General features: G+C 38.4%; 1 protein-coding gene across 3 annotated transcripts in view; it reads left to right on the forward strand.

Moving 5' to 3' along the window:
- cd8b (cd8 beta) overlaps window positions 1–11,770 on the forward strand; it is an 18,228-nt gene extending 6,458 nt beyond the window's left edge. For 2 of the 3 annotated variants that reach the window (XM_072912624.1, XM_061932467.2), the window contains 3 exons: window positions 989–1,078; window positions 1,181–1,214; window positions 11,363–11,770. In XM_072912624.1, the coding sequence (XP_072768725.1) occupies window positions 989–1,078; window positions 1,181–1,214; window positions 11,363–11,402 (164 nt within the window). In that variant the 3' untranslated portion in view covers window positions 11,403–11,770. Of the gene's footprint in view, window positions 1–988; window positions 1,079–1,180; window positions 1,215–2,848; window positions 3,287–11,362 lie in introns of those variants that run through there. The other variant, XM_061932468.2, reaches the window with a different exon arrangement.
- Window positions 11,771–14,208: the final 2,438 nt, after the last annotated feature.

Here is a 14,208-nt window from a genome sequence, read left to right on the forward strand (position 1 = left end):
ATGATAACAACATATGTTGCTCCAAAAGCTGTATGTACCTTTCAGCATTAATGGTGCCTTCACAGATGTGTAAGTTACCCATGTCTTGGCCACTAATACACCCCCATACCATCACACATGCTGCCTTCTACACTTTCACCATAGAAATGTCCTTGAAATGTGGACTCGTCAGACCACAGAACACTTTTCCACTTTGCATCAGTCCATCTTAGATGAGCTCGGGCCCAGCGAAGTGTTTCTGGGTGTTGTTGATAAATGGCTTTGGCTTTGCATAGTAGAGTTGTAACTTGCACTTACAGATGTAGCAACCAATTGAGTTATGACAGTGGTTTTCTGAAGTGTTCCTGAGGTGATATCCTTTACACACTGATGTTGCTTTTTGATGCAGTATCGCCTGAAGGATGGAAAGTCCGTAATATCATGGCTTATGTGCAGTGATTTCTCCAGATTGTCTGAACCTTTTGATGATATTACGGAGCGTAGATGGTGAAATCCCTAAATTCCTTGTTGAGAAATGTTGTTCTTAAACAATTTGCTCAGGCATTTGTTGACAAAGTGGTGACCCTCGCCCCGTCCTTGTTTGTGAATGACTGAGCATTTCATGGAAGCTGCTTTTATACCCAATCATGGCACCCACCTGTTCCCAATTAGCCTGTTCACCTGTGGGATGTTCCAAATAAGTCTTTGATGAGCATTCCTCAACTTTATCACTCTTTTTTGAAACATGTTGCAGGCATCAAATTCCAAATGAGCTAATATTTGCAACAAAGAACAAAGTTTCTCAGTGTGAACATGAAATATCTTGTCTTTGCAGTCTATTCAATTGAATATAAGTTGAAAAGGATTTGTTGTATTCTCTTTTTATTGACCATTTACACAACCTGACAACTTCACTGGTGTTGGCTTTTGTAGATTGTAGTCCTGTGTGTAGATTGTAGTGGTGTGTGTAGATTGTGAGAAACACTGATTGACACCAATGCTCCCCCAGATGTTTGTGACTCGCTGATCCTGTGGTCGCTAGCTGGACTCACCAGCGTGTTGATGCTAACGCTGGTCTTCACTCTCTACTATTTCAGCCGTGAGTACTTCACTGTGTACTATTTTAGCCATGAGTACTTCCTCCTCACAGTGTGATGCTCACAAATGTTCCTTTCACCTTTGTCTGCATTCTGCCTTGCAGGACTGCCCAGAAAATGTCGACATCACTTTGTGAAGTAAGTATGTCACCATGGAACCTGTCATACTTCATTGTACTAACCCTGTTTCCATATGAGTTGGGAAATATAAACGGAATACAATGATTTGCAAATCATTTTCAAGCCATATTCAGTTGAATATGCTACAAAGACAACATATTTGATGTTCTAACTCATAAACTTTTTTTATTTTGCAAATAATCATTAACTTTAGAATTTGATGGCAGCAACACGTGACAAAGAAGTTGGGAAAGGTGGCAATAAATACTGATAAAGTTGAGGAATGCTCATCAAAGACTTATTTGGAACATCCCACAGGTGTGCAGGCTAATTGGGAACAGGTGGGTGCCATGATTGGGTATAAAAGTAGATTCCATGAAATGCTCAGTCATTCACAAACAAGGATGGGGCGAGGGTCACCACTTTGTCAACAAATGCCTGAGCAAATTGTTGAACAGTTTAAGAAAAACCTTTCTCAACCAGCTATTGCAAGGAATTTAGGGATTTCACCATCTACGCTCCATAATATCATCAAAGGGTTCAGAGAATGTGGAGAAATCACTGCACGTAAGCAGCTAAGCCCGTGACCTTCCATCCCTCAGGCTGTACTGCATCAACAAGCGACATCAGTGTGTAAAGGATATCACCACATGGGCTCAGGAACACTTCAGAAACCCACTGTCAGTAACTACAGTTGGTCGCTACATCTGTAAGTGCAAGTTAAAACTCTCCTATGCAAGGCGAAAACCGTTTATCAACAACACCCAGAAACACCATCGGCTTCGCTGGGCCTGAGCTCATCTAAGATGGACTGATACAAAGTGGAAAAGTGTTCTGACGAGTCCACATTTCAAATTGTTTTTGGAAACTGTGGACGTCGTGTCCTCCGGACCAAAGAGGAAAAGAACCATCCGGATTGTTATAGGCGCAAAGTGTAGAAGGCAGCATGTGTGATGGTATGGGGGTGTATTAGTGGCCAAGACATGGGTAACTTACACATCTGTGAAGGCACCATTAATGCTGAAAGGTACATACAGCTTTTGGAGCAACATATGTTGCCATCCAAGCAACGTTACCATGGACGCCCCTGCTTATTTCAGCAAGACAATGCCAAGCCACGTGTTACATCAATGTTGCTTCATAGTAAAAGAGTGCGGGTACTAGACTGGCCTGCCTGTAGTCCAGACATTGAAAATGTGTGGTGCATTATGAAGCCTAAAATAGCAGAAGGGAGACCCCCGGACTGTTGAACAACTTAAGCTGTACATCAAGCAAGAATGGGAAAGAATTCCACCTGAGAAGCTTAAAAAATGTGTCTCCTCAGTTCCCAAACCTTTACTGAGTGTTGTTAAAAGGAAAGGCCATGTAACACACTGGTGAACTTCTTTGTCACGTGTTGCAGCCATGAAATTCTAAGTTAATGATTATTTTCCCAAAAAAAATAAAGTTTATGAGTTTGAACATCAAATATGTTGTCTTTGTAGCATATTCAACTGAATATGGCTTGAAAAGGATTTGCAAATCATTGTATTCCGTTTATATTTACATCTAATACAATTTCCCAACTCATATGGAAACGGGGTTTGTACTTCATTGTAGTTCAATGTAGTTGAATGTACTTAATGGTAATTGAATGTAATTGTGTGTTAAAGGAGGAGGTAGAAGACACGTGCCATATAACTGTATGTATTATTTATAAATCTTCATGCATCTGTGCAGACTTTTCTCCAGACAATTATTTTGTTGGACAAAGATTAAGAAAGGGACACTCACTTCAAATATAAGAACATGTTTTGTTGAACTGGTTTACTTTTTAATACTGTGTGACTTTTCCTGCTTGTCTGATTGTCCTGTGACAACATCTGTTGCAATGCATTGTGGGACAGGATTACAGTGTACAACATGTATGAATTACTGTAAATATTGTAATAGACGTGAAGCTAAAACTATTCATATCATGCAAAAGTTCATTGATGCCAGCATTTCAACTTCAAATGTGAAAATATTAACCAGGACTCTCCAAACTGTCACACTTGAAGGCTAAAACAAATGGTCGCGTGTGTGTGTGTGTGTGTGTGTGTGTGTGTGTGTGTGTGTGTGTGTGTGTGTGTGTGTGTGCGTGCGTGTATATATACATATATACACACACACGCACGCACGCACGCAGGCACACACACACACATATATATATGCATATATACTGTATATATATATATATATATATATATATATATATATATATATATATATATATATATATATATATATATACGCAGTGGTGGTCAAAAGTGTAGATACACTTGTAAAGAACATCATGTCATGGCTGTCTTGACTTTACATTTCTCATGTTTTTGTGATGTAGTGATTGGAGCACATACTTGTTGGTCACAAAAAACATTCATGAAGTTTGCTTCTTTGATGAATTTATTATGGCTCTACTGAAAATGTGAGGGTCAAAAGTATACATACAGCAATGTTAATATTTGCTTACATGTCCCTTGGCAAGTTGACCTGCAATAAGGCGCTTTTGGTAGCCATCCACAAGCTTCTGCTTGACCACTAAATTGCTGCAGTTCAGCTAAATTTGTTGGAATTTGATGGCTGCAACATGTTTCAAAAAAGCTGGCACAAGTGGCAAAAAAGACTGAGGAATGCTCATCAAAGACTTATTTGGAACATCCCACAGGTGAACAGGCTAATTGGGAACAGGTGGGTGCCATGATTGGGTATAAAAGCAGCTTCCATGAAATGCTCAGTCATTCACAAACAAGGACGGGGCGAGGGTCACCACTTTGTCAACAAATGCCTGAGCAAATTGTTTAAGAACAACATTTCTCAACAAGGAATTGAGGGATTTCACCATCTACGCTCCGTAATATCATCAAAAGGTTCAGAGAATGTGGAGAAATCACTGCACGAAAGCCATGATATTACACACCTTGGATCCCTCAGGCGGTACTGCATCAAAAAGTGACATCAGTGTGTAAAGGATATCACCTCAGGAACCCTTCAGAAAACCACTGTCAGTAACTACAGTTGGTCGCTACATCTGTAAGTGCAAGTTAAAACTCTACTATGCAAAGCCAAAGCCATTTATCAACAACACCCAGAAACACCTTCGCTGGGCCCGAGATCATCTAAGATGGACTGCAAAGTGGAAAAGTGTTCTGTGGTCTGACGAGTCCACATTTCAAATTGTTTTTGGAAACTGTGGACATGGTGAGTGTTTACTGAGTGTTGTTAAAAGGAAAGGCCATGTAACACACTGGTAAAAATGCCTTTTTTGCAATGTGTTGCTGCCATTCAATTCTAACTTCATGATTATTTATTAGTTTGTCAGTGTGAACATTAAATATCTTGTCTTTGCAGTCTATTCAATTGAATATAAGTTGAAAAGGATTTGTTGTATTCTCTTTTTATTTACCATTTACACAACTTCACTGCTTTTGTACTTTGTAGATGTAGAATAAAAACTCACTTTCAATGTCATCTGTACTTTTATTTTATTGTGCTTCTGTGGCTGCCCACACACACACACACACACACACACACACACACACAGCTGTGTAGGGTATATAAAAAAGAAGTGGTGGTTGGAGGAGGCGTGTGTGCGACTCTTTCCTGTGTGTGTGTGTGTGTGTGTGTGTGTGTGTGTGTGTGTGTGTGTGTGTGTGTGTGTGCAGCAGGAATGGAGCTTTGAACCTTTGAGCTCCTCATGTCAGGAACAAAAAGACCACCAGAAGACCACAACCTTCACCACAAGCACAGAGAAACACTGTCGCACTTTTCAAAACAACAATGGCTTCTTCTAGTATTTACTTTCTGCTCTTTATTTCTTGTATTGTGTGTGTGTGTGTGTGTTCTTTATGCCATGACTCATTAGCTAATATCATCTCAACTACTTCACCTACAAACATCTGCAGTACTGTAATATTTCAATGAAATATGAAGTATGTCAAGAATATTAGTTGCCTTAAGTCAGGTGTGTCAAAGTGATTGTCATTGAGGGCCACATGGCAGTTGTGGCTGCCCTCAGGTGAATAATATACAGTATGAATATAAGTGTGTGCATATAATTGTGTATAATTGTCTGTCTTTTTTTATGTAGGCTGTACAAAACCACATTTTTAGATTGTACTGTTTAAAACTGCCAGCTCAGTCGCCATAATTTGACTGTAATATTTGCAGTTTTTTTTACAACATATAAAATAAAAAAATACATGGAATTAAATGAAATTTGATGGAAAAACAATACCACTGTGTTTTTCAAAAAAATTCATGCTAGTTTTTATACTGTAAAATTACGGTTGTGTTTTATGGTGTATTATTACTGTATTATTACTCTATATTGAAAGTGGATTTTACTGTAATAAATATTATTGTAAAATGTTGTTAAAAAATACTTGCTTTGAACTCATAAGTAGGGATGATGTTTGATAAGAAATTATCGAGTTCGAGCCCATTATCGAATCCTCTTATCAAACCGATTCCTTATCGATTCTCTTATCAAATCCAGATAGGTTGTTGTATATGGAAGAAAAACACAATATTTGGTTTAACAAAAGCTCACGTTTTTTTTATGAGAAAAAATAAATAATTATTGACTGTTGTTACCCCCCTAAAAAAATAAAAAAAATAAATATTGACTGTTGTTACCCATGGTATGTTTTTTTTGTTTTTTTTTTGTCAAAAAAAAATACAATCATGTGTGCTTACGGACTGTATCCCTGCAGACTGTATTGATATACAGGTAAAAGCCAGTAAATTAGAATATTTTGAAAAACTTGATTTATTTCAGTAATTGCATTCAAAAGGTGTAACTTGTACATTATATTTATTCATTGCACACAGACTGATGCATTCAAATGTTTATTTCATTTAATTTTGATGATTTGAAGTGGCAACAAATGAAAATCCAAAATTCCGTGTGTCACAAAATTAGAATATTACTTAAGGCTAATACAAAAAAGGGATTTTTAGAAATGTTGGCCAACTGAAAAGTATGAAAATGAAAAATATGAGCATGTACAATACTCAATACTTGGTTGGAGCTCCTTTTGCCTCAATTACTGCGTTAATGCGGCGTGGCATGGAGTCGATGAGTTTCTGGCACTGCTCAGGTGTTATGAGAGCCCAGGTTGCTCTGATAGTGGCCTTCAACTCTTCTGCGTTTTTGGCTCTGGCATTCTGCATCTTCCTTTTCACAATACCCCACAGATTTTCTATGGGGCTAAGGTCAGGGGAGTTGGCGGGCCAATTTAGAAGAGAAATACCATGGTCCGTAAACCAGGCACGGGTAGATTTTGCGCTGTGTGCAGGCGCCAAGTCCTGTTGGAACTTGAAATCTCCATCTCCATAGAGCAGGTCAGCAGCAGGAAGCATGAAGTGCTCTAAAACTTGCTGGTAGACGGCTGCATTGACCCTGGATCTCAGGAAACAGAGTGGACCGACACCAGCAGATGACATGGCACCCCAAACCATCACCCAACCATGCAAATTTTGCATTTCCTTTGGAAATCGAGGTCCCAGAGTCTGGAGGAAGACAGGAGAGGCACAGGATCCACGTTGCCTGAAGTCTAGTGTAAAGTTTCCACCATCAGTGATGGTTTGGGGTGCCATGTCATCTGCTGGTAGTGGCCTTCAACTCCCCTGACCTTAGCCCCATAGAAAATCTGTGGGGTATTGTGAAAAGGAAGATGCAGAATGCCAGACCCAAAAACGCAGAAGAGTTGAAGGCCACTATCAGAGCAACCTGGGCTCTCATAACACCTGAGCAGTGCCAGAAACTCATCGACTCCATGCCACGCCGCATTAACGCAGTAATTGAGGCAAAAGGAGCTCCAACCAAGTATTGAGTATTGTACATGCTCATATTTTTCATTTTCATACTTTTCAGTTGGCCAACATTTCTAAAAATCCCTTTTTTGTATTAGCCTTAAGTAATATTCTAATTTTGTGACACACGGAATTTTGGATTTTCCTTTGTTGCCACTTCAAATCATCAAAATTAAATGAAATAAACATTTGAATGCATCAGTCTGTGTGCAATGAATAAATATAATGTACAAGTTACACCTTTTGAATGCAATTACTGAAATAAATCAAGTTTTTCAAAATATTCTAATTTACTGGCTTTTACCTGTATATTGATATATAATGTAGGAACCACAATATTAATAACAGAAAGAAACAAGCCTTTTGTGTGAATGAGTGTAAATGGGGGAGGGAGGTTTTTTGGGTTGGTGCACTAATTGTAAGTGTATCTTGTGTTTTTTATGTTGATTTAATTAAAAAAAAAAAAAAAAAAGTATTTCTTGTGCGGCCCGGTACCAATGGATCCACGGACTGGTACCGGGTCGAGGCCCGGTGGTTGGGGACCACTGGTGTAGGCTACAAGATAACGTTAACGTTATCAGACACATACAAAAAGGCTAACGTTAACGTTACCGTTAGCCACTGACTATGCTTAGGTAACGTTAGTCTAGCTAACATTACTGCAATCCTGGATTGACATACGAGGTAACGTTATTTTAGCCTAAAGGCTACGAGTGAGCAGATATGGAAATGAACCGGCAACAGTTAACGTTAGTTACTCGCCAGCACTATCACTGGAATTGGCGCTGCAGGTTGAAGAGGGGCGTGCTTCGTTGCTGCTTCTCCACGACACCTTTCTCTAACCTTCAGGTTATGTGCAGCCTGAACATGTTTCAACATGCTTGTCTTACTTCCCCCCTTACATGAGAGCCAAGCCTGGCAATAATTGCAGATAGCAGTTTCCTCAACGTATTTTTTTGTAAAATGAAGCCATGCCTTGAGGCGTTTTTTCCGGTCCATTGTTGTTGCTGCTTTCTGTATCTGCCGCCTAATGGCTGAGCTACGTCATTTCCTGGGACGTGCCACAGGGCATTTCCTAGTAAAAAAAAGGGATTCCTTCCCAGGGATTCGAATAAAGAACCAACTCTTTTTCTTTACTATAGTGGCCTCGGTAACGGGAACCGGTTCTCAAAAAGGGATTCGAGTCCATGGAATCAGTTCTTTTCTTATCCAACAACTGGGAGAACTGGTTTCGAACATCATCCCTATTCATAAGTCAAGCAGATATTTAAGTATTTATCTTAATTTGAACAAAAACATTGTTTTGAAATGTATGATGATATAATATTTGGTTTTATTATTAGAGATGATTAAATTGTAAATATATATAATTGTACACAGTACATTTATTTTTGTAATACATTTATTAAGAAAAGATAAGGTACTGTATTTACTGTACACATATTATTTCCACACTTTCAGGGGCCACACAAATTGACGTGGCGAACCACATCCGGCCCCCGGGCCTTGAGTTTGACATTCGTGGCTTAAGTGATTTCAATATTTTTCAATTATTCATCACAGACTTCCATTTACTGAAATGAACTGCAATAATAATTAGTATTTTGTACTTTTTCCCTGGACATTGTGGTACATAAAGTACACAGTCAGTAGTATTTTTATATTGTGTTAGAATGTTCAAGTGTGAGATGGTCTCTCCTGGGAGGTCCCAGAAGACTTTAGGGAATGCGTAGCAGCTTGAAAAAACTAAAGAAAAACATGTTTCACTCTCAGGCAAAACTGGTAGATGTGTAGTTTGTAGTCTGAGTCACTCACATGAATCTTCCTTCTTATTGTTTTCAATTCAAAACAGAACATTTTTGAAGACAGAAGAAATATTACATCTCCATCTTTAATAACATTTTCCAAAATTGTCCTTTTTTTCTCTAATTGTCTTTTCAAATCAGCTGCATCAACCATACAATATTTCATTTATTGCCTTTTTTTTATCCCGTGGAGGCACGTATTGAAATAGCAGTCATGGAAATGATCAATACTTCTGTCCATCAATATTGTTTGCCACATTGAAGTCATCATGGCTGAAAAGGAGCAGGAAGAAGCACAGCTCATTTGTGTCACAACAATGACTACACATTACAACACTTCCTGCATTCAATAATATACCAATGTTATAATTATGTTTAATGATATACATTTATTCATTTGTGGAGTAAATTAGAGATTTATGAAGAGTTTCCGCTCATTAACTAAATGTGTCACATTCTTTAATCAGGCTTTTACTAATCATAGTAATTCAATCATTCACTTTCATCACTCAGTTATTTACACAGTTTTCAGATGAAGTTACGGTCAGAGATATATATTTAAATCAAATCAATTCAAAGGTTTTCCTTCATCCTCAGAGTCACGTGACGTCTTCCTATTCTGCGTCTATTCTGCTGCGTGCACGTGCGCCTTTTTTTCTTTGGACGTCTTCCTCTTTTATTGTGTGAAGAACTTTCAATATGGAAAGGATTATTGCTGCTTTATGCACAATCAGCACAATTCATGTCAAATGTTTTTAAAAGTCAAGCAAAATCCAAATCTTTGTCACTGAAATGTCAACATGCTTAAAACCAAAATAAATAACATGAAAAATGTTGAATTTTATATATATATATATAAATAAGCAGGGGCGTCCATGAAAAAGATGGCGCTTAGATGGCAGCATATGTTGCTCCAAAAGCTGTATGTACCTTTCAGCATTATGTCATGTCTGTGTGATCAGGTTTTATTTTTGGACTTTTTGTGCAGTTTTGTTTTGTCACCATAGTTACCCATTAGTTTCACCTGTCATGTCACGCACCTGTTTTGAGTCACGCACCTGTTGTTAATAAGTTAATAAGTATTTAAGTTCATTCATTTTCTGTTGTTCGTCCTGACGACCTCACAACACATTTATGCTCTGTTCATGCCTGATACTTCTTTCCATGTCAATTCCTCAAGCAACTATTTTTGTCCAAGCCAAGTAAGTTTTTGTTCCATATTTATAGTCTTTTTGGATTCATAGTTTGTTCTCCGCCATTGTGCGTGTTTTTTGTTTGTACTTTTTTGCTAGTCTTTTGGTTTCATAGTTTATTCTCCGCCACTGTGCGCGCTTTCATTTATTCCTTTTTTTTGATAATAATAAATCATGTACCTTCATTCCCGTCTCGCACGAGCCAACTTTCCGTTGCATCCTGGAAAAGCACACACCCCGGACCAAGTCATGACACATTAATGGTGCCTTCACTGATGTGTAAGTTACCCATGTCTTGGCCACTAATACACCCCCATACCATCACACATGCTGCCTTTTACACTTTCACCTTACAACAATCTGGATGGTTCTTTTCCTCTCTTGTCCGGAGGACACGACGTCCACAGTTTCCAAAAACAATTTGAAATGTGGACTCGTCAGACCACAGAACACTTTTCCACTTTGTATCAGTCCACCTTAGATGAGCTCAGGCCCAGCGAAGCCGATGACGTTTCTGGGTGTTGTTGATAAACGGTTTTCGCCTTGCATAGGAGAGTTTTAACTTGCACTTACAGATGTAGCGACCAACTGTAGTTACTAAAAGTGGGTTTCTGAAGTGTTCCTGAGCCCATGTGGTGATATCCTTTACACACTGATGTCACTTGTTGATGCAGTACAGCCTGAGGGATGGAAGGTCACGGGCTTAGCTGCTTACGTGCAGTGATTTCTCCACATTCTCTGAACCCTTTGATGATATTACGGAGTGTAGATGGTGAAATCCCTAAATTCCTTGCAATAGCTGCTTGAGAAAGGATTTTCTTAAACTGTTCAACAATTTGCTCACGCATTTGTTGACAAAGTGGTGACCCTCGCCCCATCCTTGTTTGTGAATGACTGAGCATTTTTTGGGAAGCTGTTTTTATACCCAATCATGGCACCCACCTGTTCCCAATTAGCCTGCACACCTGTGGGATGTTCCAAATAAGTGTTTGATGAGCATTCCTCAACTTTATCAGTATTTATTGCCACCTTTCCCAACTTCTTTGTCACGTGTTGCTGCCATCAAATTCTAAAGTTAATGATTATTTGCAAGAAAAAAAAATGTTTACCAGTTTGAACATCAAATATGTTGTCTTTGTAGCATATTCAATTGAATATGGCTTGAAAAGGATTTGCAAATCATTGTATTCCGTTTATATTTACATCTAACACAATTTCCCAACTCGTATGGAAACGGGGTTTGTAAATAGTCATGAAAATAAAGAAAAGTCCCCAAGTGAAAAAGTGTGAAAGAGACTTGCTTGTACTTACAGTCTCCATGTCTTCCACGCAGGGACAAACACCAAAGCGAGGACTGTGCTGAAGTGTTCTAGAAGGTTCTGCTTGAGGTTTGGGGGCCTCCTGGTGTGACTAAGAAGGGAAACCCGTGCAAGTGACTCACGGAAGAAAGGCTTCACTGAGGGTCTTCCCCCCCGACAATAAAGCAACAAAAGCAGAGAATATTCTTTGTCATTTATTTCTTTCAAAGTCAAGCTGAAGATGAGAAGATGAGAAGTAAAAAGTATGTTTGCTGCAGTCGCTGGCCTCCCACCAATGGAAGCCACAAGAAAGGAAAGTCACTAAGCGCGTTGCCCACTTGGTGACTTTCCATCAATGAAGAGGAAATAAGTCCACCGTTGATGATTTGAAAAGACTATTTCATACTTCATGTCAAGCAGGAATGGAAAATCAACTGTTGAATGTTCTAGAACTGTGGTTCTTAACCTGGTTGGAGGTACTGAACTCCACCACCTTCACCCAACCCTTCTTTAGTGACAAATAAAATGTTCTTTTTTCTAATTCAAGACAAAGTTTTGAGTAACAAAGACTTCATTTAGTTATTTGGTTAGGGTTAGGGTTAGCGGGTTAGGGTTATAATAAGGCCATGCTGAATAAGGCATTAATAAGTACTTAATAATGACTAGTTAAGAGCCAATATGTTACTAATTTGCATGTTAATAAGCAACTAATTAATGGTGAATATGTTCCCCATACTAAAGTGTTACCATGTTTTTTTACTGGTGCACAAAATGAAGCGTGCATGAACATCACCTTGTTCAAACAACAAAAGCAACATAAACTCACAACTAAGGCTGAAACGACGCGTCGACGTAGTCGACGTCATCGGTTACGTAAATACGTCGACGCCGTTTTTGTGCGTCGGCGCGTCGCATATTTACATCACACTACTGTCATGGCGGAGCGCAAAGCAGACAATGCGAGCGAGGGGAAAAAAGCACACCAAAAGTCGTCAAAAGTGTCGGAGTATTTCAATAAACGGCCTAATAATGTTGTTGTATGCACACTGTGTCGAGCGGAAATGGCCTATCATAGCAGCACAACGGCTATGAACAAAAATTTGAAAAGAAAACCCCCGACAGCGTTCTTGCCATCACCATCAACAAGTCAATCGTCCGCGTGCGTATACGTTGTCATTATTACACAAAAACATGAATGTGTCATTTGTATCTGCGTTGTAAATTCATAAACTAAAGCACCGTTTGCTCTGAGAGGCGCGTTTGGCGTGCCTGTTCAGTGTTTACAAAGACGCGCTCCTCTTTAACGCTGTGGAGAGGCGGCGGCGGCGAGCGAGCGGCGAGGCGGGGCGCGCCGGGAGCGACGCCGCAAGAGACAGGGGACGACGAGTGAGCGAGGAAGAGGAGCTGAAAAGCGAGGAAAGAAAGAGAAAAGAGTTGGAAGAGAAAAGACTTTGTGTAAAATTAAAAGATTGTAAACCTGGCAAAGCCGTCTGGCGTTCAGTCTGTCGGTCCTGAAAGAACCCCAGGGCACAAGACGTGTCACAAACGCTAACGTTAATTAGTTGTGCAAATAACCTTTAACAACATTAACAGTTACATATACTATGTACAAACCAACAATTAACTTTCACTTTAATCATACTATCATTGTTGTGTTATTAAGCAAAATAAGCAATACTTTTACTTTTGTTGAAATGTTTACACTGTACACTTTTTTGTATTGGATGTTTAGCTTTATTTTTGCACATTTTAGCAAATAAGCAATACTTTTACTTTTGTTGAAATGTTTACACTTGTTTACAGAATATTTCCGTTTTGCACTTTTTTGTATTGGATGTTTATCTTTATTTTTGCACATTTTAAAGCAAAATAAGCAATACTTTTACTTTTTAAATGCTTATACTATTCCAGAATATTAAGATTTGCACTGGATGTTTACTTTTATATTTGCACATTAAAAAGCAAATAAGCTACTTTTAATTTTGTTAAATGTTAAAAGTTTTAAATGTTTACATTGTTACAGAATATTTTGTCATGTTGTTGTCAATGTTGACTGAGTGGCCATACTTTTTTTTTTGTAAATAAAAGCCATGCCTTTTGAAAAAACTGGCCTACATTTATTTTTTCCTCTTCATTTTAAATAAAAAAAATAATCGGTAAAAGGAAAAATAATCTATAGATTAACCGATTAATCGAAAAAAATAATCTATAGATTAATCGATAGAAAAATAATCGTTAGCTGCAGCCCTACTCACAACAAATGACACACCTGCAAATCAGTCAAATGTTGTCGTATCCGTAATACGCCGATAGAGAGAAGTTTGTATTTACACGATGAGTCGGGTGTGTCTCGACCTCCGCCGAACCCCTGAGCCTGATTCACCGAAGCCCTAGGGTTCCATCCAAGCCAGGTTAAGAACCACTGTTCTAGGAGGTATTTCTACGTATTATACACCAACTTTCTTATTAATACTCCACAAGTACGTATTATACACCACCTTTCTAATGAATACTCCACAACTACACGTCTGTCTTGCATCCTCATGACCACACAAACATTCAACTTCATCAAATATTAGTTTTGGATGGACATTTTTTGTCAAAAGTGTGCTACAATGTCCATTAGAATGAACAATCATTTCTAAAAAATGACAATACAACACTTACATTTTATGATTCATTTTAGTTGTATTTGAAAAGTGCACATAAACTAACATTAAACACAAAATAACAGGGTGAAGTTGTCACATTTTAACAAAAGTTTTGGAGTTCAATACTAAAAATACATTCCTCTATTTTTAATATTTGGAAGTGAAAACGCAATGTGGGAAAAAATAGTCATTTTCACCATTTGAAAGTTATGATATGAAAAAATTAAATG

The sequence above is a fragment of the Nerophis lumbriciformis genome, linkage group LG38 (assembly GCF_033978685.3).
Source record: "Nerophis lumbriciformis linkage group LG38, RoL_Nlum_v2.1, whole genome shotgun sequence".
NCBI classification, from domain to species: Eukaryota; Metazoa; Chordata; class Actinopteri; order Syngnathiformes; family Syngnathidae; genus Nerophis; species Nerophis lumbriciformis.